At 36.6% G+C, this 26,798-nt stretch overlaps 1 protein-coding gene across 1 annotated transcript in view; it reads left to right on the top strand.

Moving 5' to 3' along the window:
• Positions 1–26,151, top strand: part of GULP1 (GULP PTB domain containing engulfment adaptor 1) — a gene marked incomplete at both ends in the record, with an annotated part of 85,183 nt that extends 59,032 nt beyond the window's left edge. Inside the window, 4 exons of the mRNA XM_082001577.1 lie at positions 7,882–8,106; positions 10,940–11,078; positions 18,097–18,191; positions 26,080–26,151. Coding sequence (XP_081857703.1) covers positions 7,882–8,106; positions 10,940–11,078; positions 18,097–18,191; positions 26,080–26,151 — 531 coding nt within the window. The remainder of the gene's footprint in view (positions 1–7,881; positions 8,107–10,939; positions 11,079–18,096; positions 18,192–26,079) is intronic.
• Between the last annotated feature and the right edge of the window lie 647 nt (positions 26,152–26,798).

Genomic DNA, 26,798 nt, shown 5'->3' with positions numbered 1-26,798 from the left:
AGTTCACGTAAATGAAGCAGAATATCCAGCATGGGAAATAATACCTTATCTGAGTCACTTTCTAAGCACTTTTAGTTAGATGGGGGAAAAAATTGCTTGCCTGCAGATATTCTTCATGTTACATGCTATGAATGTAATGTATTAATTCTCATTTTTTAAAGCAGATTTGTAAAACTATAAAGTTTAGGTTTTTTCGTAGCTCTCGTATCCATGTTACTGAATTATAAAGAGATGCCAGTGCCATACTAGAACTTTCTGAAGCTTTTTTAGACATAATAAGTAATTTGATTTATTTATATTTGGTTCATTTGATACAGCTACAACTCCTTATAGTTGTCAGTCTGGTTTACTGTTATTGTGTGTGCTGAGGTCTAGGGAGGGATTGTTTTAACAATCGACGGAAAGTTTAAGCCCTTATACTTGATACCTAATATGTTAAAAGTATGTGTGCCATTAATTGGCATCACAGTCGTTTTAAAGCAATGTTCAGTTTCACAAGCCACATACAGGTGGTTATGAAGTTGCTTCTGTTTATGCTTAAATAGTACCTTGGATTTTCTTACCTTATGTGTTCCTTGTTGTATTTGGTCGTTTGCACACTGTTTGTACTTTCTGAACGTTTGCCAGATGTGCTGAAAGGGCTTTCCTGTCTTACAGGTCGTTGACTGTGCTCTACCTTTAGTGATTAATGCATGGTCACAGAAACACTTGGTAATCAGCAATTGATTTAGCACTTCAGAAGTCAACACTAGCAACTAGATTAAGCAAGTTAAGCAACTTAAAGAAGCAGAAGATGTTGCAAGGGCCTGTTCACAGTTCACAGAACATGACAGATAGAAACATTGAAATTATATTGTGTGCTACATCCTCTTCTCATTCAATCCCCATCCTGGTGGAGGGGGCACCGCAAGCTATGTGGTCAAGTAATTCCAGGCTGACAGCGGGCATGTAGTTTCCTTCCCAGTGAGGGAGGACTTAGACCTTTAAGTTGTTACTGCACCTGTAGTGTGAAACATTGCTGCTACAGGCACCAAGTGATGTCGCTGTCATGCTTTATTTGTTAAAATACTGATCTAGGATGGAATGACTTTCCCACTTGTCAGTAACTGAGAAACCGTAGTAGCATTTGTATGCAGTGCCAGACTTACCATTTCTTTACTCTTGCTTCTTCCTTCTGAAGTTGATCAATTTTGGTGTCTTTAATTATTCTGGACACCTTAGTCTTGGCATAATTTTTAATTAAATGTAGTAGGTAGAAAATTCCTTCAGAAATTTGAAGTTCAATTCTTCTTGTATTATTTCACTGACCCTTGACACTGTTGTTTTTCTTTCGTTTTTTTTAAAAAAGCCATTTCTGCTTTTCCCAAGAGTGAAGCTAAATCTCAGAGGTTCTGAGTCCCAGATCATTTTCCAATGAACAGGACCAGATTGCATTGCCTGTTCTCACTTCAGTATCAAAAAGACGATAGAATCTGAGAGCATCTTCAAACTGCGTATGGATAGAGGATTAAGTGCTTGGTTCATTTCACATTTAAAAAAAAAATTCTAGTCTCGGCATGCTTCAGTTCTAAGCAGTTATATCCAGACTGTCATTTAAAATAAACTTTTCTAACTTCCTGTTGTTACCTAAAATAGGCTTGTTAACTAAATATGAAGACGTACATAAAGCCATTTACTGAAATTCATACTCAAGATCAAATGTAATACAATCAAGACTTACAATTCAGATCCTCTTTTACTTCCAAAATGTTTTAAAAATATTTTGTCTATAGTTGATCAAAGATGGTTCTTCATATACGTGATGCTCAAGAACAATATAGATGTACCAGCCTGGACTGCAATATGTGACCTTACTGACAGATTTACTTCTCTGAAAGGAGTCGGTCATGTATTCACATATCGCACTCTTGGGTAATAATGTAGAACACTTTATTTGCAAAACATAGTGCTAAAACATCTTAATTTGCTGTTCTCTGACATCAAAATGTGTCCAAAGAATATTACACATGGTGACTTACCCGGATTCCATCAGTGGTCTGATGGAATTTGATCTAACTAAGAAAAGAAGATGCAGGCAGTGAATTCTAAGCTGAAGCTTCATTTTAAGCATGAAATTAAAAATGTCAGATCACCGATAACTTCACATGTGAGAGAATATTTTTCTACCTGAAACATTCATTACTAATTGTTTTAATTAGATTCTTTTTTTTGGCAATAATTATGAAGTAATTGAAGTATTAGGGTGAGGCCTCTATTGCTCTACATAAAAATCTACTGACCTATGAAAATTGAAAATAATAATACGTTACTTTTCTCTCTCTCCAGTTCATAAGAAGTGCAAGTTATAGGCTTGTTTGTGAAATACAAAGGGAGATCTATCCAAAACTCTTTTCCTGATTCTTCTTGCTCATATTGCTGATTTTTTTGCAGGCCTTGTAGGGGTTTATTTGAGGACTAACTTTAAAATAACACTGGCAGACTGCAATAGTGGCAAACTATATGCATGAATAATGCAATTACATACCCTTTACGATTTTACAATGTGTAAGCAGCTGCAGAGCCTTGACAGCAGTTGAATTCTGCTTTTGAGAGAGGCGTTTGTGTTAAAATTACCGTGTTGCTTGGTTATTAGTATCACTGTGGCTGTTCTAAAACTAGCGAAATGGCCAAATCAACATCAATCTAATTTAGGTGCTTTTTCTATCAGTTTGTAAACTGTATGGGAAAAATAAAATTTCTTTCTGAATCTATAAAAGAAGCTATTAAAAGCAATGAGATCATAGTTGGAAATGAAAAAAAGAAAGCTAGGTAGTATAGTCAAATACTTTCGCATAAAATGTATTGTGAAAGTTGAACATCAAATTATCAATCTTCTGCACACTTTTTCTCTCAGCATATTGTAACTACTTAGATTTGTTTGTTCAGCACATTCAGTAAAAAAACTGCTTTGTGATCATTTTTTCTACTTTTGGGTTGATCTTTTTAAGTACGCTAGTCTTGCTAAAACTTTAAAAAATTAGTCCCTAAAATACCTATATTTGCCAGTGCAGAAGTGTTATGCAATAGAGACTGTCACTTCTTTTTAATTTCCTGGATGGATCTGTCGAGGACATACTATACCGCACTAGGAGTTTCCTTAGAGTACTTTGCCTTTGCAGCTGCACTTACATGTGCCATGGGAAATGTTGGCCTGGGATGTTTCTTTCGTCTCTCACTCCCTTGCATGGACAGCTAAAGTTTCCATTGCTTTTATATCCGTGCTGATTACTTTTCATCTGTTTCAGTGGTTTGGCAAGACATTAATCACTGGTCTTTTTTGCATTTGGTCTTGATTGTATGAGGACAATCTGATTTTCATTTTGTTGTTTGCGTATGATGACACTGCTCAAGTTTGTACCACAATAAGACTCTGGATGCTGTTCCTATGTATAAATCCAGTTTCCAAAGATCAGTGTGTCCCTGGGAGTGCTGTTTCACATGATGTCTTTTTTTGCTCTTTTTATATACTGTTGGTGTTTCTTAGAGCAGCCTGTAATAGCTGTACAGATAGCCTTTGTGGGAGTTAGCAGTTACACACAATTAGCATCTCCGTTGTTAGAGTAGACTGAAAAGTAAACCATTGTAGGCCACTGAGAAACCTCTGATGAGATGAGAGATTTTTAATCTATTTTGGGCTTATCTGAGTTTCTCAGGCATGCCTTTAAGGTTTTCTCTTCGAGCAACATGCTTAGGGCAGAGAAGGAAGTTGTGACAACTGCATGACCCTGAAGTTAGATAGAGCAAACCGGGAATATTGAGGAAAAGAACTTAAAAGAGGGAACGATGAACTATGAGAGGACCAGAATTGAAAGGCAGCAGGAAAAGGTACTGGGAGAAACAGCCTGGAAAGGAATGGTGTTTTTCCATTCACCATAAGTATTGTTGAAGAAGCAGTATGTAATATGTATTCTTACCATGGCAGTGTTGCAAAAAACCTCCATTTTTAAGTGGAGCATTAAAGATACCAATTGATTAGACCTTTATTTAGAGTTCTTTAATTGTGACTCCAAAGCACAGTTGTACCTATTGCCTTCATTAAAAAGCTTGAACATGCTCATGAGAAAACCCCAAGATAGACATTGGAACTGTGTGCATGTTTCAGAAAACAGTTTTGGAATGTATTTAGGCATATCACTTGATTCATGTTTGCATTAAGATTGGGAAAATGCATGTGTGTTTTCTTTGCCTATCTCCTGCTCTTTCAATTTTATAATAACCTGTATTCATTTCAGTGACCACTTCTTCATGAGGGTTTAAAATTCTGTCGTGTTTGTGATGTTAAAAAAAAAAAATTTGAAATTGCCTATGTCAGATTTCATGTCACTGAAAAAGTACTAAATGAACCAAAGATGTGGCAGTTAGTTAATAAAACTGCTAATGATTATACAGTATTTTATTAATTAGTCAATTAATATATCCTTAGTAGTCACAAATCTCAGGTAGCTTGTAATCAGTGGTATTGTAACTAACTGCATAATTTCGAATTCACGGCCACTCACAGTTTGCTGTAACATTGACTGCAGTTACCCACTATGGCTGTTCTGTATATTACCAACTGGAGTGTTCTAAAGAAGAAAAGCAGTTTCTAATTCAGTAATACGCTTACGTGATTCCTATGGGGGTATCACACAGAGATTGCAATCCATGTCTTGTGACACCTAGTAAAAACAAACAAGTTTGAAATGATTTCTTGATTAACTAAAACTCAATCACGCTACATTTTTGTAGCGTGCAAATGGTACATCTTACAGCATTGTGCTAAGGAGAATGAGCCAAAAGTAAATCCTTTCACAGGCACATAATAGTATCTAATGATAATAGAGACCAAGTCCGCTGAACTAGTCTGTTAATTTCATTAAGAATGATTTCATTTTGTTTTGTTGTGTTGATGAAATGGGGCCCAAATTGGAAAGTAATAGATCAACCTGACCAGTACTATGTGTTCGGTGTTACACAGTGGTAAGCTCAGACAAAATACAATTGCAATATAAAGTGGCAATTTAATATATTATTACTGTATTTTCTTTCTTTACAATTTAGTGTAAGAGTATTAAGTTTCAGAAGTTACTTGCTTTTTAGGTTGTATTCTTTAGCGTAAGGGTCTTTTCCCTTCTCCTGCCTTTTCTGAATCTGATGCTATTTCCTACATTGTAAAAGCCGCCTGTGCAATCCTCTTTGTGGCCTTCCCCTTATTACTTTCCATTGTTGAATACACTTCCCTGCTGTACCTGTGCTGTCTGTGGGCTGCTGAATTCGTAAGGCCGTAAGCAGAAAGCCGCTGTCAGCCTCGCAGCTCACTCCGGGTCATGGGCTGCAACACGCAGAACAGCGCTCGCAACACAGGTCCCAACGCCCGGTGGTGGGCTTCTGTACGGCCGTGCAAGTGAAGAATTGCTAGTGAAAATTCATTCTTGTCAAGACACATTCCCAAAACTCATATGAAGCTCCACAGATTTGGTTCACCCTATATGGTGTGAAATGTCCTAAGACTATTGCTTGTCAGATAAATAGGAGGAAACGTGACTGCTAAACGTTCTTGGGCTTGAATGGTGCAAATAGCGCATGTTGTGTTATTGTATTGAAACCTTTCACTGCCTGGATTTAATGTATGTTCAGCATCCTTATGATTTCGCGGCTTTGACTCCTACATGCGTTTTACTGGTTTCTGTATGATTTGTTTTGTGTGATATACATACATTTTTATGGGAACTACTCATCCTCTGCTGTTTAGCATTTCAGGGAAGTATTTTGTTTCCTTAATTTGACTGTTTGTATTCAGTATCTTCCAGTGTTTACTATTGTGAAATCTATTTTTTCATATATATGTATAGCAGCAAGTATTACACTGTAGCGTTTACACTGCAGTAATTACACGGTAGCATTGCAAGTCTTCTACCTGTAGTCTAGTGATACTCTTGAAATAATAACCTAATTATTTAAGTCTTATTTCTTGTAGTTTTTTTGCTTTCCTTTTATTGATTACCATTCCAAACCCTCTGTTTCACAATTGCAGCTTGGCAACAGATGAGCTCTTTGCAATAGCAATAACATTTTTTTTCTTACGAATTGCAAATTTTGGGTAGAGAATTTTGTGGTGTGTGTTGGTGTCCTCATAAGTATGGCATCGTTACTAAATTTGGATATCTGTACTCTTAATCTGGTTTACATTAGAAAGAAATGTAAGAAAGTATGTAAAGAAAGTGAAGAAAGAGACCAAGACTCAATTTAAAAGGATTTTAAATGTTTTGTTTTCTACATAACTGTGAAAAAATGGTTTCAAATCATTGATTAAATCTTGCTCTACTGGAGTTATACAAACTTCTAATGAAATAATCATGTCATATCAGTTGTGTAACTTTGTATGAAGAGAGTAAATGCAGACTTCAAAATTTTTGCTGCAGCTATCTACCACTGCTTCAGCCAGGGCAAGTCGGAGTTTTTTTTCAGGCAAGGTACCTACAGCACAGATCCAGTATATAAACTCTTGCTCTAGCCAAGAAACACTGTCTGCACAAGTGTTCAGTCCCTTCTTTTAAGATTCAAAGATGGATCTGTCCTCCGCTAAAGCCTTGTTTTAACTGTCCAAAGCTGTTTTCCTCAGATTTTGGGGTAGGAATTACAACTTGGCCCCAACAGAAAGATTGGTTGACCATGTTTCTTAAATTAAATATTTAAATACATTTCCTTTTTGCTTTTCTTTCCAGGATCGGTCCTGAAGGGCCTTTGTTTCTAATTTCACCTAGACAAGATACATTTATTTTGAAACCTTTCAGGATTTTAGATACTTACCATTTTGGCAAAAAGTTAAGCTTTTTTGGGATTTTTTTTTTTTTAATCAAAGTGGACAAAGCCCTGAGCTTTGCTCTCAATAGGCAATGAATCTTGCTGTAATATATAGTTAAATACTCCCCAGTTATATGAGACAGCTAGCTTCAGGTTCTTGTCTGCCTAATTCAGACCAGAACCTTGCAGTGATGATTTGTAATCTTAGGTGAACACTTACCATCTGTATTCTAGTGTGGATATTACGCATTTGCCTCTGTTCGAAGCTGTTCTGTGGATTTGTTAAGAGATCCAGAGAATGTTACAATGCTCAACATTTTAATTTCCCCTGCAGCAGTTTTGTTCCATCTTGCATCCTGTCCTGCTGTCGTAGAGACATGAGGATTCCTTTGCTTTCCAAGAACAAGCCTCAGCTTTTGGGATACCTACTGAAAATACCAAGTTCAATCAGTTACTCATCCACACAGAAAAGATAGCGGAAGGGTATTATTGTCCATAAATGCTTAGGTTCTCAAATTCCGTAGATAGGGAAATGAAACAAAGTTTTATGCACTGTGAGCTTCTAGTGTAAGAAGATTTTAGTAAAATAATTAGATTTTCTTTAAATATTGGTGGGATATAAATGGTAGCTGTTTCCTGATTCAGAGAAAGAAAATTTGGACCTGTGCTTTAACTACCAGAGTAACGCCGCTCCCCAGATATGGGCTTACCTGCTAGTTTACATGTGCAGATGTAAGATATTGCTGATGTGTGGATGTAGACCTTTATCAGTGCATCTGACACACTTTTGGAATGATGCCTGTCTTCATTTTGTTTGGTGTAATTATCAAGGAGCAAGTTGTCTTCATTCCAGTTAATACTGGGCTACTTCTTACTGTGGTATATTTTTAGATTTTCTTTTAAAATATTTTCAAGTTCTGTGTCTTGTAACTATAGCACTGAACAGAAAGTTGCTGACAAACTTTTTTGCAATATAAAATGTGGGTTTTTTTCTTCTTTCCCTGGCATTACCACGTTCTGTTCCTCAGGATGTTTTCTCTTTCTGTGATTCCTTTTCAGCTGCTGCACATAAAGTGTGATAATGATGAACATATGTTTCAAAGACCCTCTACTTTTTTCTGGTGTAACAATGAGGATTCACCTCCTTGTTTAGATATCTCTTCCATTACGCTTACTCCTAGGAGTTCTCCTGACTCTAGACTACCATCTGGATTGTTAATACCACCACCTTCAAAAAGTGGTCTTCCAAAGCCAACCAGTGAATACAGCTGCCCAAGACCTCGTGTAATCCTGCTGTGCAAAAGCTTTTTTTTCTTTTTCTTTGGCTTTCCTATGTTCTCTGTGTATTAACTTGTATAAAAAAATGTGCATTTTGTACAGTAGTTAAAGGACAGACCAGATGTATCTTAGGTTCTTTAGGGATACTCCTAAAATATGGAATTCACAAAGATTTATCCTTATTTCTACATAGCTTTTTCTCTCCCATGCCCAAAACCTAAATTCTTATTTTCCCAACATGTTTAAATTAATCACCTCTGTGTTATCTATCAATCTCTTGTTAAAATTTTTTATATTAAGAATAGTTATTCAAAACAAACAATTCCAACTTCAAGGACTTTCCATCTGCACCTGAATTAATAGAAATCAGCCATTAAATACCTTTTAGCATACTTTATAAAAACTCTGTGCAAAATGAAGGTTGAAAATTATTCTTATATACGAAATGGGCATATTGCCTGCTTTTTCCTAGCAATATGCTTGCCTTGCAACTTCTCTCCCATTTGCAAGTAACATTTGGCTGTATTTGTCAAACATCATGGCTTTCTGCATGTGTTCACTAAATGAAAATGCTTCTTGTGCTCATATGTATTCAAAATACACATTTCTTAAAATAACTGAATTATAGTTTTACTTAAACTAACTGTATCAGTAGTATCAATATGGCCAGTAACGTCAACAACATGGCATATAGACAGGAAATGGTAGTGTAAAGTTTGGGTTTGCTTTTTTTTTTCCTAAAAGACTCATTTAAGACTAAACATCAATAGTTTGTTTATTTATGTGGCTTGTAGGTAGCCATAAACACTTAGCAAATAAGGAGAATCTACAGTAGCATTTACTGCCTCCCAGATGTTCTAGGATTATCCATCAATGTTGACGGGAAATGTAGGTTAATATGTGGCATGTACCTATGCATTAAACCTGCTCCCACCTTCCTGATGGAGACAAAACCTGTCGACAATCAGAATGAGTTTTATTTGTGTGAAGAACAGGATATGAGATTCATTGTATGTTTACTTTGGGTCAAGCACATCCATTGCCCTACTTTGGGTGGGAGCAGATGACATCCAGTGATTTCCCTGACTTAAATTATACTGGTTCTCTGGCCACGCACAAAGGCTCCAGGAGGTTAATGCAAGGACTTGATCGTGGTGGTAAGAGCATACTGTGTCTAAACAGTATGCACTGAAATCTTTTCACAACAGGTGATCTTTGAAACTGCAATGCTAAGTCATGTGGAGGTCAGTAAGAGTTCTGTATGTGTAAAAGTCTTAAAAACTAGTTATTTCATTAAGTTAATTCAGCTCTGGTCTTGACAGGAAATAACATGACTAATTTTTTTTAAAATAGAACCCAAAAAAGCAGAATGTTAAATGTGGATTTGTTTTCTTGTTTTTGCTCTGCACTTCAGTATACCTAGGTAGAAATATCCAAGGTTTTTGGAGAACCAAACAGTTCCAGATCTCTCCTCATCCAAACTTAAAATATTAATTCAAAACTCCTAAGAAATAGGTAGTGTAGGACTCCAGAATCTAGTTTTCGCTTTAAGCATGTGTTCAGTGGAAGACTATGGATCAATATCCTTTCCTTCGCAGCAGCCACTGGAGCCTCCAGAGAGAAATCGAGGTAGTTCAGGACTATCTGTAGACTTGGCTTAGAAATCTCTGCTGTGTGCTGTGAGAGGGCAGCTTCAGTTGCTGGAGTAGAAGCATTAAAGAAAGTAGCATTCCAAAATAAGGTTTATGTCCATGAAACTGTCAAGTGCCAGCAATGTTAAGGACTACCCACTTGCCAGGTTGTCGTATTTAGGTATTCTGAACAAAAGGATCTGTGTGACTAATTTAACTTGTGCTTAAAAATTTTCATGTGAATATTTTGGTCAAATTGAATCTTATTCAAAAATAGCAGTCTTTGCCTGTGCCTGGCTGTGTAGTCTTTCTAATACACAGACTGTAGGTTTTTTGTATTGTCTAAGTAATAACACTAACGTACAAACTAGTTTTACGTATATATTTTGCCTTTGGTTTGTCAATCTCAATTTTAATCTGTTTCATCCTCTGTCTTCAGTGTTCAGTTTATTCTGACTTGAGTGTCTCCTTTGTGTCCTGAAGGAATGGACTGATGGCAGGAGGAATTAATATTAACAAATAAATATGGCTATAGAACGATAGTAATTGATGGGTTTAGGGTTTCTTTTGCTTATCCAGTATTATTTTTTTTGAAGCCTTCCAAATTACTGGGCCTTACTAATTAAATCTTTTCTGTTCCATGTTCAAGGATGAGAGTTTTATTTTGGATATTAATATTCAGTGTATTGCATGCCTAGGTTGTTATGTAGAAAAAAATACATTTGAAGCTTTGATCATACCAGGTTTTTTAGGTTGCCAAATAAGTTAACATGTAAAGAAGAATTAGTAAACAAGAAATATTGGCTTGTGTCTTTTAATTTTAGCTACTTGGCCTGTGCACTCCAAAGTGTAGCATATTGTTGTTGCAGTATTACCTTAAATGGGTCTTGTGAACATATCTGTATTCATCCGTCTGCAATGCAGAACTGCTTGTCACCAGCTTTTTCAGGTTTAACTGATACATTTCTGGCTGTACCACAATGGTCTGAAAATGGAAAAATTACAATGCTGCTTATATATTGGAGTTCTAGCATGTCTTAGACTCTGAACTGCAAATGCCATTTGCTTGGTGTCAGGAGCTGGTTTTTGCATGCTGATGGTTATTTTTAACTTTTTTGAAAACGTGGCTCTTATCTGCATGCTGAAGAATTCAGTATTGTGATCTTTCATGTGAAATACTGCCCTAATATTTATTGTCCTTATTGTAGGCAGGCAGTGTGACACCTAAATCACCCTCCACTGACATCTTTGATATGGTTCCCTTTTCTCCCATATCCCCTCAGTCATCAACACCTACTCGCAATGGTACACAGCCTCCTCCAGTACCCAGTAGATCTACAGAGATCAGTAAGTTTTGTAACAACTGACCTAATTTTTGCTTACATTATATTTTTTTAATAAAGCATCTTTAAAGATTGACGTACATTTTGCATGAGAAGCCAGATACCGTTTTTGTAAATCACATTCGATAATGCCATTTCATTTTTATACCATCTTCCCAAAGTTATTGATGTTGCTGCCAAGTTATATTATAAACAAATTTATTTACTTGCTGAAACTATTATGTAAGCTGGTTGAAGGAGTTTGGTTGGGGATTTTAACTTGGCTTTTCTTTTACAGTATCTTTTTTGTACTTACTTCAAGAAATACTTTTACTTCCTGTTAGTTCTTTCCCTGTCAAGCCACAGTCTAAAGTCTACATTTCTGGGGAAGACAGCAGGTGGAGTAAGTATGGTGGTGATGATGCAGAAGAGGGAGCTGAAGAAAGATGTAGACTGTCCTGGAATACCATTTTTAATACTACTTTTCGTATCATCTACTGCTCTGTTTTTCAGTTATACTTGATGAACCTTTCCAGATCTGTGGACCACTCCTAAAAGATCTTCAAAAGATGATTAACAATAGCAATTTTATTTTCCAAAGGTTTGAAAGCAGTTAGGATAAGGTTCTCAGCTTCACTGGAAATCTTTTAGGAGTCCACAAATTATCTTTACAAGCGTTGGAAATCCCTTGGGGGAGAGGAGAACGGAGCATACGCAAGCAATGTTAGAAGTTGTAGAAATACCAGTCTGTGCATAGTATTTTCTATCTGTAATGCCTATTTTAGTATGGGTAAGGATCACTAATGTTACTGCCTGCCACCATATGAAACCACATTTGAAGGGTTTTTGTCTATTTTGGGGAATGCTGCTAGTATGTAGAATTTTCAGGTATGAATGAGAGCTGTGCACAGTGTTTACAAACGCCTTGTAAAACTTAAGTCAGTGTGTGACTTCTCCAGTACCTTATCTACATACTTTCTTTTCCGTTGCTCAGAATGACCATCACTCTCTAAAGAGAAAGTAGATGTCGAGGCTATTGATTAAATTAAAAATTCCCCGATTTTTTAAGAGAAGATTTTAAATTAATTTAAATTAAGTTAAATGGGATTCTCAAAGGGTATATTAACAATTAAAAACTATTCTATTAACAATACCTAATATTAACTATTCTTAAACAGCTTAATATTCTACTAGAATATTCTAGAAGAATGTTAGAATATAACTGTTCTATTAAGAGAATGTTTGTGTCTTTGTAAAGAACAACAACAAAAAAATAATCCAAAGACATGCCCCCCCGCCAAGAACATAGTTTGTGTTTTCAGATTTGTTCCTCTGAAACTACAGATATTGCCATAAAATCTATCTCAATGTATCAATCTTCAAATACAATAACTTGAATTGACTTGCAGGACAACTTCTTTTTTTTTTTTTTTTAGCTGTGTTCCTACCTCAGTTCTGTTGAAATTGTGGCTAGAAATCTTGTGGGAGTCAGTGCTCAATGCTGAGTGGCCTTGAAAATTCCAGCTTTGCAGGTTTTGTAGTATAGAAAATACTGTAAATAATTTGCTTATTCAGTGATATGTAATATTTAAAATAGTTGTTTCTTCTGCACTTCATTTGTTTGCATTGAAGTGATGTTCTTCAGAGATGTGTCAGTCAGTGTCTGTTAATTCTCTGTGCTCCTTGGTGTGCCGTGCTTCTGAGAGGTATTACAAAAATACGTAACAGTCCTACACTTTTGATCCCTGCTCTTTCAGTCTATGTCATGGTACTTTATCTGTTGAAACTTGTTGCATTCATCGGCTATTAACACTATTTGGCATATTTCAAAAATACAATTTGAAATAGAAAGGGAGTATTTTCCAATTAAACAAGAAGTTACTGTCTTAGATGAGAAAGTTCAGATCCCTTAAGTACCTCATTCAAGCTCTGTAATGTTACATTACTATAATAATGTACAATAATACGTTGTTTTATATGGTGTTATTCTCTCGGTACAAGCAACAAGCTGGCATTTCTTTCTCCAGTACAAGTCAGATAGGTGGCAACCAAGAAGAGCCGAAGTTTGGAGTTTCTCATTTTCTGAAGTCTTCTTTTCATGTTGTTATCTCTACTTTCTTTTTCACTGCACTTGAGTGTCTTTTTCCATCACTTCTGATGAAATTACAGGGTGATTTTCTGGATTTTATCATTTTTATAACTTTCACCTTCGTCACATTCAGTAGTAAACAAGGTGAAAGATAAGGGTGCACCATCTATTTGCTAGCGTCAACCTCCAAGTTGCTCCATTCGTCTAAGTGAGGTTCATCTGCCTGTTACCTAGGGATGGCACGTGTGCTGCTCAAGCAAAATGAGCTTGTTCATCTTACTCATCAACTGGCCAGTTTGACAAATTGCCCAAAAATAACACTGCAAAGGAAAGACAGGTGCCATTTGCAGTAACAAATGCAGGAAAGCAGTAACAATACCAAGCACTTTGGATTCCTCCAAGACCAAGAGCTTCGTAGGTGATAAGGCACCAGGGTGACAGCTCAGGTATTCATAAAGAGAAATGCCTAGAGTTAGTTTTGCTTGCCAGCAATCCTTTGGGTAGTTTCCCCAGAAAAAATTGGGGGGGGGTTACTAAATGGTATCTTTTGCTTTGACTAGGTCACAGTACGTAGTTCAAGAAACCAGCATTGTAATACCGGAAGAGTACAACACTGACATTTTCTTGGAAAGGCTGTTATCTCCAAAACATTTAAGCTTCAAAAAAGGGCAAGGAATCTTGAAATTTTGAGTTCTTATTCAGCATTATACCAGTATGGCTGCTCAGTAAATGTCTGCAAGAAAATTGCATCATTTTTGGACAGGAAGTTGCTGGTACAACAAATATGTGGTGTCTTTTTAGGTAATAATTGCAAAAAAGTGATTGTTTCAAAAACAAAACCCTTTCCAGAATTGTATTTCTACTCAAAATGTCACTAAGAAATACTTCTTTTAACAGAAAGTTCGCGGTAAGCAGCTTGCAGGCTAGACATAAGCATTGCAGCCCCGTATAGTAATTGCTTAATTGAACAAGTGACCAATGCATAGTTAGAGCAATCAAAAATGCAGTGTTAAAGACCATGCTGCTGCTTCCTCATGGAGTAAGGGATTGCAAACATTCTTTTAAGTTATCTTAAAGGACAGAATTAATTCATTAATTTTAATTCATTAAAGGAGGAATTAATTTATGTGTTTCTTGATGGCACAGCATTATTTTCATAACTCAGAAAAGAACTGGAGAGGAACATTATTGAATTGTTTAACATTCATTTCACTCAAATGCATCTCGAACAATCCAAGGTCACAGTGGGCAGATGTAGAAATCTGCTCCAAGATGCAGTCTTTCCAGAGATATTTAAGAGTCTGTTGTCAGAATAATGGTGGAACCATTTTTTATGCTGTAATAATTCCAAAAGAAAAAAAATACAGAGCAGCTTGCAGCTAAGGGAAAGGCTTCCTGGACTTCACTACTCAGCTTATTCCAAATATTTTCTTGGGTGCTTGTCTTCAGTGTGATTCATTTTTATTTGCCATCACAGCTGCTTCAGGACATCTGGGGAAAGCATAACTCTGTGCCTGGATGATAGCTAAGGTAAAGAAGATTGGAATGCAAAATTAGAGCAGAAAAGCCAAATATTTGTAGTTTAGTTCAGTAATTTCTAGTTTTGAGTTTATTACAGAGTGCAGGTTGCTACTCTCCAGTATTAAGTGTTTCTTGTGCTGAATATAGATCACAGAATTACTAGGTTGGAAAGGACCTTCAAGATCATCAAGTCCAACCATTAATCCAGCGCCACCATGTCCCCTAAACCATGTCTTGAAGTGCCACATCCACACGTGGGTCACAGAAACAACAATTGATTACCTGTTCATGTCTTTCTGTGGTTTGAGTTGCAGATCTAAACCATCAGCATTTCGTCGTTTTGAATTTGTTGGTTGCTTTCCCAAGCTGTGAATTTATTTCCACCCAGAAAGCAATGGGAAAGCGAATTATATGTGCTGTGTGAAAGGATGGTTTTCAAAGGCTTACTGGTTGCTGCATATTGGAGAAAGAAATGCCTGTCTGTGCTACAATTATTTTGACCAATGTGCCAGGCAAGATATTCATGTTATAGTTAATCTTCATGCAAATTCTCTTGCCTGAAATAAAAAATTACTGATTTATCCCGTCTTTGATAAAAAGGAGTGCTCCTGTGAACAGTGGCGTTAACACTAGCAGAGAAGCTTATGGAGAACCCATGCAGTAGTGCAGCTCTGCAGTGACTAAATTTGAGTATTTGTCCAGTTTGCACATGTTCTTCAGCTTCTGTTCAAAAGGGAAATACTGATGATGCTATTGAAAATATTTCATGGAACTTTATCCCTCCCTGACTCTTAGAAGTGCAATCTCTCATATAAAACACAAATTTTAAAGGCAGAAAAGCAGTTGTACTATGGATTTTTTCTGCTGGTTTACTGAAATGGTTAGCAAGTTTTAATAGAGATAGTTCCCAAAATAATAATTTTTCATAGAAACTCAGCTAAGAAATATGTCTCTATTTTGAATTTTATTCTGATAGCGTTTATTAGGCTCTGTCACTTAGAATAAGTTACACTCTGGTTAATTTTAAAGTCTTCCTTCAATAACAATATGAATGAAGTAATCCTTCACCTGAAGGCAGGTGACATTGAAGGAGCTAAAGCTTCTGCCACTCTTCTGCTAATGAGCTCAGAAGTGCTGTCATGAATAAATGCCAAATAATAACACATAAAGGAGATAATATCCATAATAGTGTACAAGCTACTTGCTTTCAAAAATAGTAATAAGTCATAGCTCAGTACTAAGAAATGCAAGAGTTGTGTTCTTTACTGTTTTTTCCTAGATACATTCGTTGAATATTTGCTAAGGCTTGGTGTTGAAACTGGCTGCTTCTAGCTGTCTGACCACACAGAAAACTGTCAGCTCCTTTTAAGGGTAAAAAGAACCTATGGAGGAGGAAAAGAAAAAGAAAAGAAAAAAAAAGAAAAGAAAAAGAAAAGAAAAAGAAAAGAAAAAGAAAGCAAATGGACCTACATAAGGAACAAATACACTTAGGAGGAGCATAAAGCATAATAACTTTCTGCCCAGTAGAGGTTAGATTGAAAGTCAAAGCTGCTACACATCTGAAGGTTACTTGGTAGGAGCATCAGAGCATGTAAGGACACTGGTTATACTGGAGCAGACCCATTTTGGCTGTGAAAGAGGCAAGGGATGAGGTAGATCCTAATTGCTACATTAAATTATCCTAGTTAAATTCTCTTTTGCATGCAGGTGGTCTGCCTTTGCCAGGAAAGATGAGATGTTTTTTGTTGGGATTTTTGTTTTGGCTCAAGCGGGCTTTTGGAATAGGGCTTTCCAATCTGGGCCATCTCCTGGTCCCATGTGATAGTTGTAGCTGTTGGCCACAGTTTGTGAAATATGTAATTAATCAAGTTTCTACTTGTTTCTGTACTTTATTATGGGAGTGAATGCTGGTAGCTGTTCATTATTTAAAATGCTTATTGTGCAGCCTGATAACACCTAATTGATCAGGTCAAAACCCATGGCTGGGTTTTCAAAGACTGACGTGCACAATAAATGTTGATGAGCCTAGGCAAGCACCGGTCTAAAATTCTCACTCCAAGGATGCCAAATTAAAGACATCTATTTAGCTATATGTATGTGCTTCAGCATTGATAACATGACTGGCAACACTGCAACATGGATTTTACATCAAGTAGTCAGCTTCCATATCTTGGACGTTTCAGGTAAAATTTTGTGCTTAACCAGAAAACTAGCTAGTCATTTCAGAGATAATAATGCCCCTCTTACTCTTAAAGCTCGTAAGCTAACATTGTTTTAAGGTAGGTAGTATGCTTACCAGGTTTCTTGCTGGACAACCATGAAAGTTAGGAGATAAGATACGATTTTCATTTTCTCTCCAGCATTGACAAGACCGTATTAACCTGGTTCTGTAAATTTTGCAATCAGTGCGGTTGGATTGGGTTAGCAAAATTATTTTCTTACTGCTTTAGTTCAACTAAAACAGTGGGATAGAAAAAGTGTGTATAGATGGCACTATTACATGTAGAGAAAAAAAATTATTACTAAGAAAATGAAATTTAAAAAAACCCACAAAATATTTGGGCTGTCATTTATGAAGAACTAGCATTGCGCTGTTCTAATAAGAAAAAAAAATGTATTGAAGGTATTTCTTCTTGTCCAGATAAAGAAAGAAAGAAACAAAAAGCCCCCTGACCACTAGAAAGAGTACTACAGTTAAGTGAGAAACTACAGTATTGAAAGAGAGAAACTTGCAAGCAGTCTATTTATGGATCCAGATTTAGTGGAATTTTAGGGTAAGGGACCTTTTGTGGTCCTATGGGTTTTTTTATTCTTTCTCCCTTTTTTGATTTGATCTTATCCAAGATTTTAAAACCTTGACACTTAGTTTAGTTACTGCCAGCTGTGCACTGAGGAACTCTATCCAATGAAACCATGAGTAGGAGTAGTTGCTTGTCCTTACAAAGACATCCTTAACCTGATGGTGAGAAGTAGCAGACAGGGGATGTGAAGGCTAGTTTGTTTGCAAGAATATGTTTCTGACATGATGTTAAGATGAAATTTGACAACTAATGTCCAGTTGTTCCCTCCTCATTTATAAAACTCGTTATACATATTGATTCCAGAATGCACTTCAGTAGGAGATGCCCTCCTCAAATTGCAAATTCTCATTGGATCCCTAAAATTCCTCTAGAAGGAACAAGCATTAATGAAAGCTAAGTAGAGGCTTAAACAGAAGTTGATGGTGTTCTTGGAAAAATGTTGAAGTATTAAACTTTGGAAAATTAATCAAGACCTGGCTTTCAAATTGGGATGTTAAAAGTTGTGGTTAATTAGTTGCATATCTGGAGGTGCTGCTATTCAGCTTGTAAGGAGATGGAGGGTGACTTTTTCGAAGTGCTGCTGTCATAGCCCATACCTTTTCCCTCAGTGACTCATTTTTCTGTTGTTCCAGAGAGAGACCTTTTTGGAGCAGAACCTTTTGACCCTTTTAGCTGCGGAGCAGGAGATTTCCCTCCAGACATTCAGTCCAAACTAGATGAGATGCAGGTAACTACCAAGTTATCATTTATACAGTTTTCTATGGCTGTATGACTATTCTTGAAATACATGTTTACAGTATTCTGAAAATGTATCCAAACTGCACACAGAAAAACATAGAAAAAAAACCTGTATCTGACTATTCCTTTTGTACATATATCTCATGGTCTTTTGAGTTGGAGCTTGAATTTGGCTGAAGATCCTTACATGGTATTAATGCGGATACCTGCACTAATTAAGGGTTTCTCAGCTGTCTAATCAAAATGGATACTGCTACTCCTGCCTGGGAAGGGACTGAGTGAGCTGAAAGAGGGAGCTGAGGCGAGCGCCCTACAGATACATTGATCTTGTTACTCTTCAGTCCCAGCAATCACCAGTATAGCCTCATCTTTCCCTCAGTGGCATCAGTCTGTTTTTTCATAGCATTGGCACAGGCAAAGTACGTGCTTAAGGGGCCATGTCAATTTTCTGCTGCCTTTAAAAACAGCTCTCTTTGACTATGGTAGTCTGAGACAACTGAACTATTGAGAATTGATTCAAGAATTCTGAACTGATGCATGTTTTATCAGAAAATGTTTGTTGATTCTGAAACACTCAACAGTATCTGTTCAGTTATTGACCCAATTTTGAAGCAATTCTAGGAGCCTTCAAGTTTTGGAATAAATCATTCTTCAGTCAGACTTCCCAAATTGCTAGTCCCTTGCCAGCTTGCTTATCTTGTGTTTTTTCAGCAGCCCGCCAGCAAAATGGAAAGCTGAAAACACTGGGAACTTGAATTTCCAGGATCCTGGCTCCTCAGCAGGAAGTGTTCTCAGGGCTTCCAGCCCTCTTGTATCTCAGGAGCCCACAAAGTCCAAGAGAGCTAGCTCTTGGGCTCCTTCAGGTCTTCTTTCCTGCCTGGAGAGCTGCAGAAATTTTTCAAAATGGCTGAAATAAGATTTAACTACTCTTCAATTTTCCTGAGTAAAATTTTTTTAATTCCTCTTCACTGTGAAATTTTATTTTCCATGTCAGTTTAGGATGGTGCCACTGGCAAACTCCACTTACTGTGAAGTAAGAAATGTAGATCCTTGGTCATCTGTACTCTGGCCCAATGTAATTTCAGATAGCAGCTAAAAGCCAAAACTGGCTTCTTTGCAATTCCAGTAAAAATGCTTCTGTTTTGTAATGCTGTAATGTTATTACCAAGCCCTTTAGCACAAAAAGTAAATCTTTTAGCACCTCATATTGATACATATTGACATTTCCATTTTCTGTAGCCCATTTTAGGAAAAAGTATACTGTAGCATCTGTGGCTATTTCTTATGAAAATACCTAAATGCCACATACTAAGAGTTCTTAATACGCATGATGTTTTGACAAAATTGAATAAATGGTATATAAGGCTGCAAAGTGCTATTACCTCATAAAACATCAGTGAATGGAACAGTAGAAATCTTTATCAACTATTTTTGAAGTCATAAAATGAAAAACTCCTATCATTGTTTGTACTCTCTTGACCTAAAAAGGCAGACAACCAGACAATAACGAAAGCCCCAAACCTTAGGGTGTGACTCTGTCCTACTGCAAAGACTATTGCGTTGGTCAGGTATTCCCCCCTGCACATAGAGGTTTTGATTTTTCCATCTTTTTTGTATGCTTTATAGTCTCACAATTAGAGAGTCTAGCATATCAGTCTTAGCATACCCTAACATTTCCACTGAAAATTAATTAGTTGGTCTTTATGTAGGCACAAAACTTGTTATAATCCAGTTGAGAACAAGTGTAAAGCTGACAGGGTGTGAAGAAAAAAAAAAAATTCAAACTCTTCATTATGTGCAGTTATTTCACTAGGTGGTTGGTGCAAAATACAGATCGAAAACTGTTTTTCCTAATATCTCTTTTATCTTCTTGTGCTTTCCTGGGTGCCTAGCGTCAACGATGGTTGGTATATCATATTTTAATAATGGTATTTAAAGCATTTACAATTGAAGTATGCATGTGTTTGTGTCTGGTGTTTTTATTTTTATGTATATGTATGCATATATATATAAACTTTTAAGATTTATATTTTATAAAATGTATATTTTGTATACAACTCTTAAGTCAGGGCCATTTTTATTGTTAGGGACCTACGATTTTTAAAGTAGGGGCAAGCTGATTTCAGTTTTCTTTAGTCTGTCTTAGTTGCTAATACCTTCATTTTCATTGCTGTTTCTTTTCCATGTGTACTAGTGAAATCTCCAGTTCTCATTATCGAATTGTCATTAGTGAAATGAGTTAAGCAAAACCTGTGATACATAGATTTTTGTGTTAGTACAATCACATTTGTGCACGTATTTTTATTGGGAAATAATTCTTTTAAAACTTGCAATGAGCAGAAGATAGCTGTGCTAGAAGTTAACGGTTGTTAGATACAGAGCCTGTAAGCAGGAAGGTGAAATGGACACTACAAAAGGTAGAAGCACAGAACATGTAATGTGCTTTGGGAAATCTCATGTTAAGAAACACGGAAGAAAAGTGTAGGCTTCTTTCCTCCTCTGGAATGCAAAGTGAAGGAATCTGTTATCTTCACATTATGAAAGTACAGCCTGAGTTTCAGTAAATATGTATTCCATTAAATATACAAAGGCATGTTGTTTACGAACACATCTAATAGCTCAAAATATAAATTTATTCTGCAAGGGTATTACCCTACACTTAGATTAACAGCTTCTCCTACACTCAGAGTGGCAAGCAAGCTGCCTCGGTGCCAGGCAGTGACAGCCTGATTGGAGCAGCTCAGCCCCAACTCTCTTACCCTGTTTCTTGTGTAGAGCAATGTCAGATGCCTCAGCAAAGGTGCCCCAGTCTGCAGAAAAGCTGACTCGGCATATGCGTGCATTGGAAGGTGATGCATAAGCAAACTGGGAGAGGAAAGCACAACAGAAGAGGTGATGGGGAATAAACTCTTTAGTGGGTGCTTTTTCTTTGTGTCCGATATTCTGAACTTAATGAGATCAGATAAAGTTCCCTGACCTCTGGGGGAACACTTTTATACTTAAACTTCAGTGAGGATCCAAATTTCACACCTAAGCTCTTTCTGTTCCATTTCTCAGTTAAATCTCTGTTGATCTTTCTGGAGAGCTCAAAACTCAAGTGTGCTGAGATGTGACTCTTACAGCTCAGGCCTCTCTCTGATGGCTATCCAACCTCCTGTTTCCCCCACCCTTATGCTGAAAGATATTTTCATCTTCTCTAGTTTGACTGTATCCAGATATTAATAAAATGAATCTATTTTCCCAGAAATCTTACAGTGAGGGGAAGTTTTCCTGGATCATGAATCATAGCAGCAACAGCTGCTATAATTTATTAAAATCTCAAGGTAGTTAATACCATAATGCTTCCAGGAGCTGCAAGCCATTCTCCCTGTGTGCCCTGAAGCAGTCAGTAGGCTTGACATCTTTCCATCTGAAATAAGTTATGCTCAGCCCTCTAAATTATCTTCCCAGAGATATGTAAGTTTATCATTGGTTCATTGGCTTTGGGCTGACTTAAGCTCATCGACTGAAGTTGCTGTGAAGTGGTAAGTGAGTTAATATCAGAGCCATAAGGTTGACTTTGGCAAATTTATCTTCTGATAAAATGGAAGCTCTTTGTCTTTTACTGTTTACTGTTTTTAACCAGAATAGTTCACATCTTTTTGTCATAGCCACAAAACAAGTGGGAGTTTTGGAAGAGGGGTTGGTTTCAGGTTACTTTTTTGAGTGAAAACAAGTTTTGCTCTTCTCTCTAGGAAACCTATCGTATCCTTTAGTACAATACCATAATTTTTCTGGGGAACTTACGATGTTCAGCCCTTGAGTTAAATCACCTTGGAAGTAAAAAAGTTTCTTGACGTTGTCATTATGGGGATATGAGCACAGAAGCAAGGCACAGTATAGATGCACACTTTATAGCCCTTCCTGTTCCCCCTCCTGTCCAGTAACGGAGGATGGCCTTTTTCTGCATTCCCTGAAAATCAGCAGATTTGATTTTCTGACTACATGAGGAGTTAACGGTTTTCTGAACCTTTGAAGTACAGGAAGCCATAGCACATGTGTTTTTTAATGAACAGGCAAGTGTGTTATGCTAAGAACACATGTTATTAGAAACTGAAATGTCTTGACTTTCACAAAGCAAAATATTTTAAACACTATGCATTAGAATTAATGATGCATTTTTGAGAGAGGGAGAGTATGTAATGCATACCAAGTGCTGACTATATATATGATTTTTAAAGAAAAAAATATTCTGCCCAACACATTAATTGATTTTATTAGAAAAAGATAAAAACAAATCATAATTTATAATCTACTCAGTCATTCCAGCTGATGTCATTATTATTGCAGCTGCAAATGCTGGGGTTTGGAGTGGAGAGTCCAAAGTAGGTATATGCTGTATGATGGATACTGTAATAATCATACAGCAGCTTCAAGTAAGAGCTGAGAGATGTATGCAGTTCAGATGTATATATGAACTGTATTCCTGAAAGCAGACATAAAGCTGTAAGTATTCTGCATTGCTGAGAGAACTACAGCATAGGATACTTATACTATTGTCTGCGTTAATCACAGTTCAACTGTATCTGGACATAAAGGAGACTCTTTTCTTAAAAAACTTGTCTCTCACAGCTTGATTGACTACAGTTGACTGGAATTTTTTTTTTTTTTTTTTTTTAATATCATGTATTTGCCAAAGTATAATTTTGGAGATTCCAAAAATTATTTAAGAATTTGAGTTAATTTGCAAAACTTGTGGGATTAAGAATAGAGATGGCTGTGGAAGATCCGAAGTCTGTGCTTTCCTCATCTTTAGCAATTTGATTGCAGTCACTTTGCCAGAGAGAGTGCTGGACTAGGATGTTTTGATTTTTTTTTTTTTTCCCCTTTTGAGGCTGCTTTTAGTGGGAATATTGGTCAAGACGATACAGCTTTCTTCGGTTTATATTCTTACGCACTTCTCCTCCTCCACTTAAATGTTCATGAAGAAAAAAAGCTGGGTTTGACATTCTTTCAGAGTCTGAAAAATGCCCAGGTGATTATCTAGATAGCCTTGATGTCCTCTTTGTGGTGTTTTTTGACCCTGTGGTTGGCATGAAAGCTTGGTCCTACTAGTAACTGTAGTATCTGATGTTGAAATGTCATGTTTCCATTATAGACAGCTATGTGCACGATTCATTTTTAAGCATGCAGGTGTTAATTCTGCAGTTCCTGACACTGTAGTAGCAGGTTTTACTTCCTTATCAATTCTGCCTGTAATAGCAGCTGGGTTCTCGGGTATGCAGCTAATAGCACCTGGGAACTGCATCACTGTTTTCTTTCAGAACAGAAAATAGTTCACTATGCTAATAAAGGGTAAAAGGCTTTTTAATAACTATGGTACATATAGTGCAGCAGTCTCTTAACAGATTAACATTGATCACATTGCAAATATGTGAAGATGTGATTGTTTTAAAAACAAAATATTGCAGACAGCTTAAAAGATGAGGAGGACTAAATGGCGGGAGGAAAATGGTCTGGAGTGAAAGGAAAGGTTGAGGAGACCACTGTTCTTCAAGGAAGTAGAAATAGTTCAAAGTAAAGTTATAGCAAATGCAAGGTAAGTGATAAGTGACAAAATATCAGTTAGTATGGAATAAAACAAAAACTTTAAAACCCCACTTGATCAACATAGGAGCAGTGAGATGTGTGTGTCTCCAAAATGCATAATCTGATTTGCTCTTAGCTAGCCGGAAAAAGGGCATTGGAAGTACAGCTATGTAAGACACCAACAAACTGTGCTTAAATGTATAGAAGAAAGATAAGAGCACGCAGGATATGCATGGGATGCATGTTAGGTCATAGGGCTGGTACAGCTCTGAACAGCATTGCTAGGAATGAAGCTGGTTGTCCTTGTTAAACCAGTTGGTGTAGCTTTTCTACTATTGCAGCATACTCAGGTTGAAACACAAACTATCCCTTTTACAACGTCAAAACTAGAAGCAGCCTTGAAATACTTTAAAATATTAGCGTTTCAGAGACACTGGAACTGAGGGGTTTACAATTTAATAGGCTGGACTGTAGGGCTAAGGCTCTGAATCCTCTGTCTGTGTAAGCAGTCCTCCTTTGACTGTAGTTACATCAATTAATAGTATCCTTTAGGTAAATGAACAATGTGTGTTTATAACAGGATGTTTGACTTTGAACTCCAGATACTGTTCACTTGAAATATCTTTTGCATTGAATGCTCTTCCAGTTAGCTCTCTGAAAAATACAGAGTGGGGAGGGGGGAAAGTCGAATACACCAGTGGCTTTGGCAGCACCATGTCACCCAGGTAAGGCAAACTAGGTGGCACAGTTGGAGAATGTTTACACCAGAGTACTGGTACTGGCTCATCATCTCATAATACGCCTTTATGAAAATTCAAATTTTACTTTAAAAGTCTCAGATCATTTCGTAACCATTGCCAGGAAGTTTATTCTATTTCTCAGCATTACTCTTCTAATGGCAGTAGCTGGTGGGGTTATTAAATATTCATACATGTATAAAATTCTAGCCCGTGGTTTAAATTGGTTTGAAATTAAGCTGGTTTGAATTGGGATTTATCTTTTAAAACCACATGGTATGCTCTTGAGGTACTGCTGTGCATTATGAGAAAAGGCTTGAGTTTATGCCTAATGCCAATACAGATTGCTTTACAAAAAGATTCATTTTGTTTACAAGATGTTAGCTTCATGAAAATACATATTATTGATTTCATAGCATACGGTTGGCATTCTCTAAGTGGACTGTATGTTAAAACAACACTGAACTGAACGTTGTGACAGCTGCCACTGGAGTTTATGTTCTCATGGTGTTTCTATCCAGAGCCCTTGTGTCCAATTGCTTATAGCTTTACAGTACTTTCACCTGACAGGTTGAAATTTTCTGGACTCAAAGGTGACTTTTCTCTTTGAAGGTCAAGGCACAATTACTCAGCTTCTTTTAAAGCAAAAAGAGAAATTGAAAACAAGAGCATCTTCCCTGTACCGAAAGTGCTGCTGTTATTTTAGAACTGGTGCAAGCTAAGTACATTTTATAAGCCAAATGCAGGTACTTGTAGAATGAATTTCTTTACAATAGAGGAGGTGGTAGCATCTGGCTTAGAACCGTTTTTGTGTTTCTACTAGTAAAACTAACATGAGTAAAAAGAGGACCTTTGGCCCAAACTTTTAAAGAAATTCTTGGCACTTTCTGAAGACCGTTGTCTTTTATTTCACTGAGTTACATGCCTTCGAAATGCACAGTTCATTTGCAGTAGAGCAAGTATGATTTTATTTGCCTTCTTGGTGAAGCTCAGGTGGCAGTAGGCGGTAAAGCATACACCTGTCAATTTAACTGCACGGGGAGCGATTCAGAACAAACCTCTGAGATGTGGTTGAGTACTATATTTTTTGTTAGATTACTTCTAAGATAACGAATTACTGAATGTAGGAGACAGCTGGTACTAGTAACAATGTCCGGGACTTACCTGAATCTTTAAAGTGTAGTTATAATAAACTTTTTGCTCATATAGCCCTTATCTTTCCTGCTTATAAATCATGTTGAATTTTACTTGGGAACAACACCGTGCAAGTCAAGCTTGTTTGTTTCTCTATCAATCTAGGTATATGAATATTCAATATTTTTATTCTATAATATTTTCTTCATTTTATAGCCATTCTTTATTTCTTTTGTTGTACTTCCTTTTACAAGTTAACCACTAAGACTTACAAAAAATTGGCTGACCAAATAATGTAAAATGTCATGAATTCACTCTGAAGTGTCATTGTGGTTTATCTACCTAAAGATAAGCTCAAATATAGATGATTTTAGAAAGAGAGCTTAATCTTCCAGAAATCACTTTCCTTTTTATTAACTATGTCTTGTTTCATTGCAGGAGGGGTTCAAAATGGGATTAACTCTTGAAGGCACAGTATTTTGTCTTGACCCACTAGACAGCAGGTGCTGATGCTGAGAAACTAAATGTGAAATTCCTACGCAGTGTTGTTTTTAATTGTGAACACGCATATTATCCATGTGCCAAAAATTGCTTTTTTCAACATGTAAACTCTTGTGAGGTTTGCTTTTGTAAAAATCCAACTTAGTTCCAGTCTTTCCCTGTACAAATGTAAAAAGTTGTATTTGTTTATGAAAATGAATTAAATTACGCTGTTGTGTTTCTTTCTCTCACATTTTGGCCCGAGTTTACTGTGCTTTAGGACTATTAGCCTGGAGAAGTTCTTCAGAAAGCTCACACATACCTCTCCCTGTTTGCAGACGTGCAAGCATTATTTTTACGTAATACTTTACCTGGCAGCATTTTGAAATTATGCTTTTAAGCCATTATTTAATATTCAAGCAGTAAAACGATTAATATCTAGTACAAAAAGTTCAAATTGCAGTGAAAAGGCAGAAAATACTAACCATTAATATATGCTTAAAAGGTAAATCTGGATGCCATGTAATTGATTTCCATTACCGCGTGTGGTTGCTATGCTGTATATATGTTATTAGTTTATAAAATCCAGAAGGTTTTTAGGTCCTTAATTAATGTTTTAGAAACTAACAAATTGTTAGTATGCTAATTAGGGTTTCATGAGCATAGAGGAACTGCTA

The sequence above is a fragment of the Phaethon aethereus genome (genome assembly GCF_964289735.1).
Source record: "Phaethon aethereus genome assembly, chromosome: 6".
NCBI lineage: Eukaryota > Metazoa > Chordata > Aves > Phaethontiformes > Phaethontidae > Phaethon > Phaethon aethereus.
The sequence above is the reverse complement of the archived record's forward strand: the minus strand, read 5'-3'. Positions and strand labels throughout refer to the sequence as shown.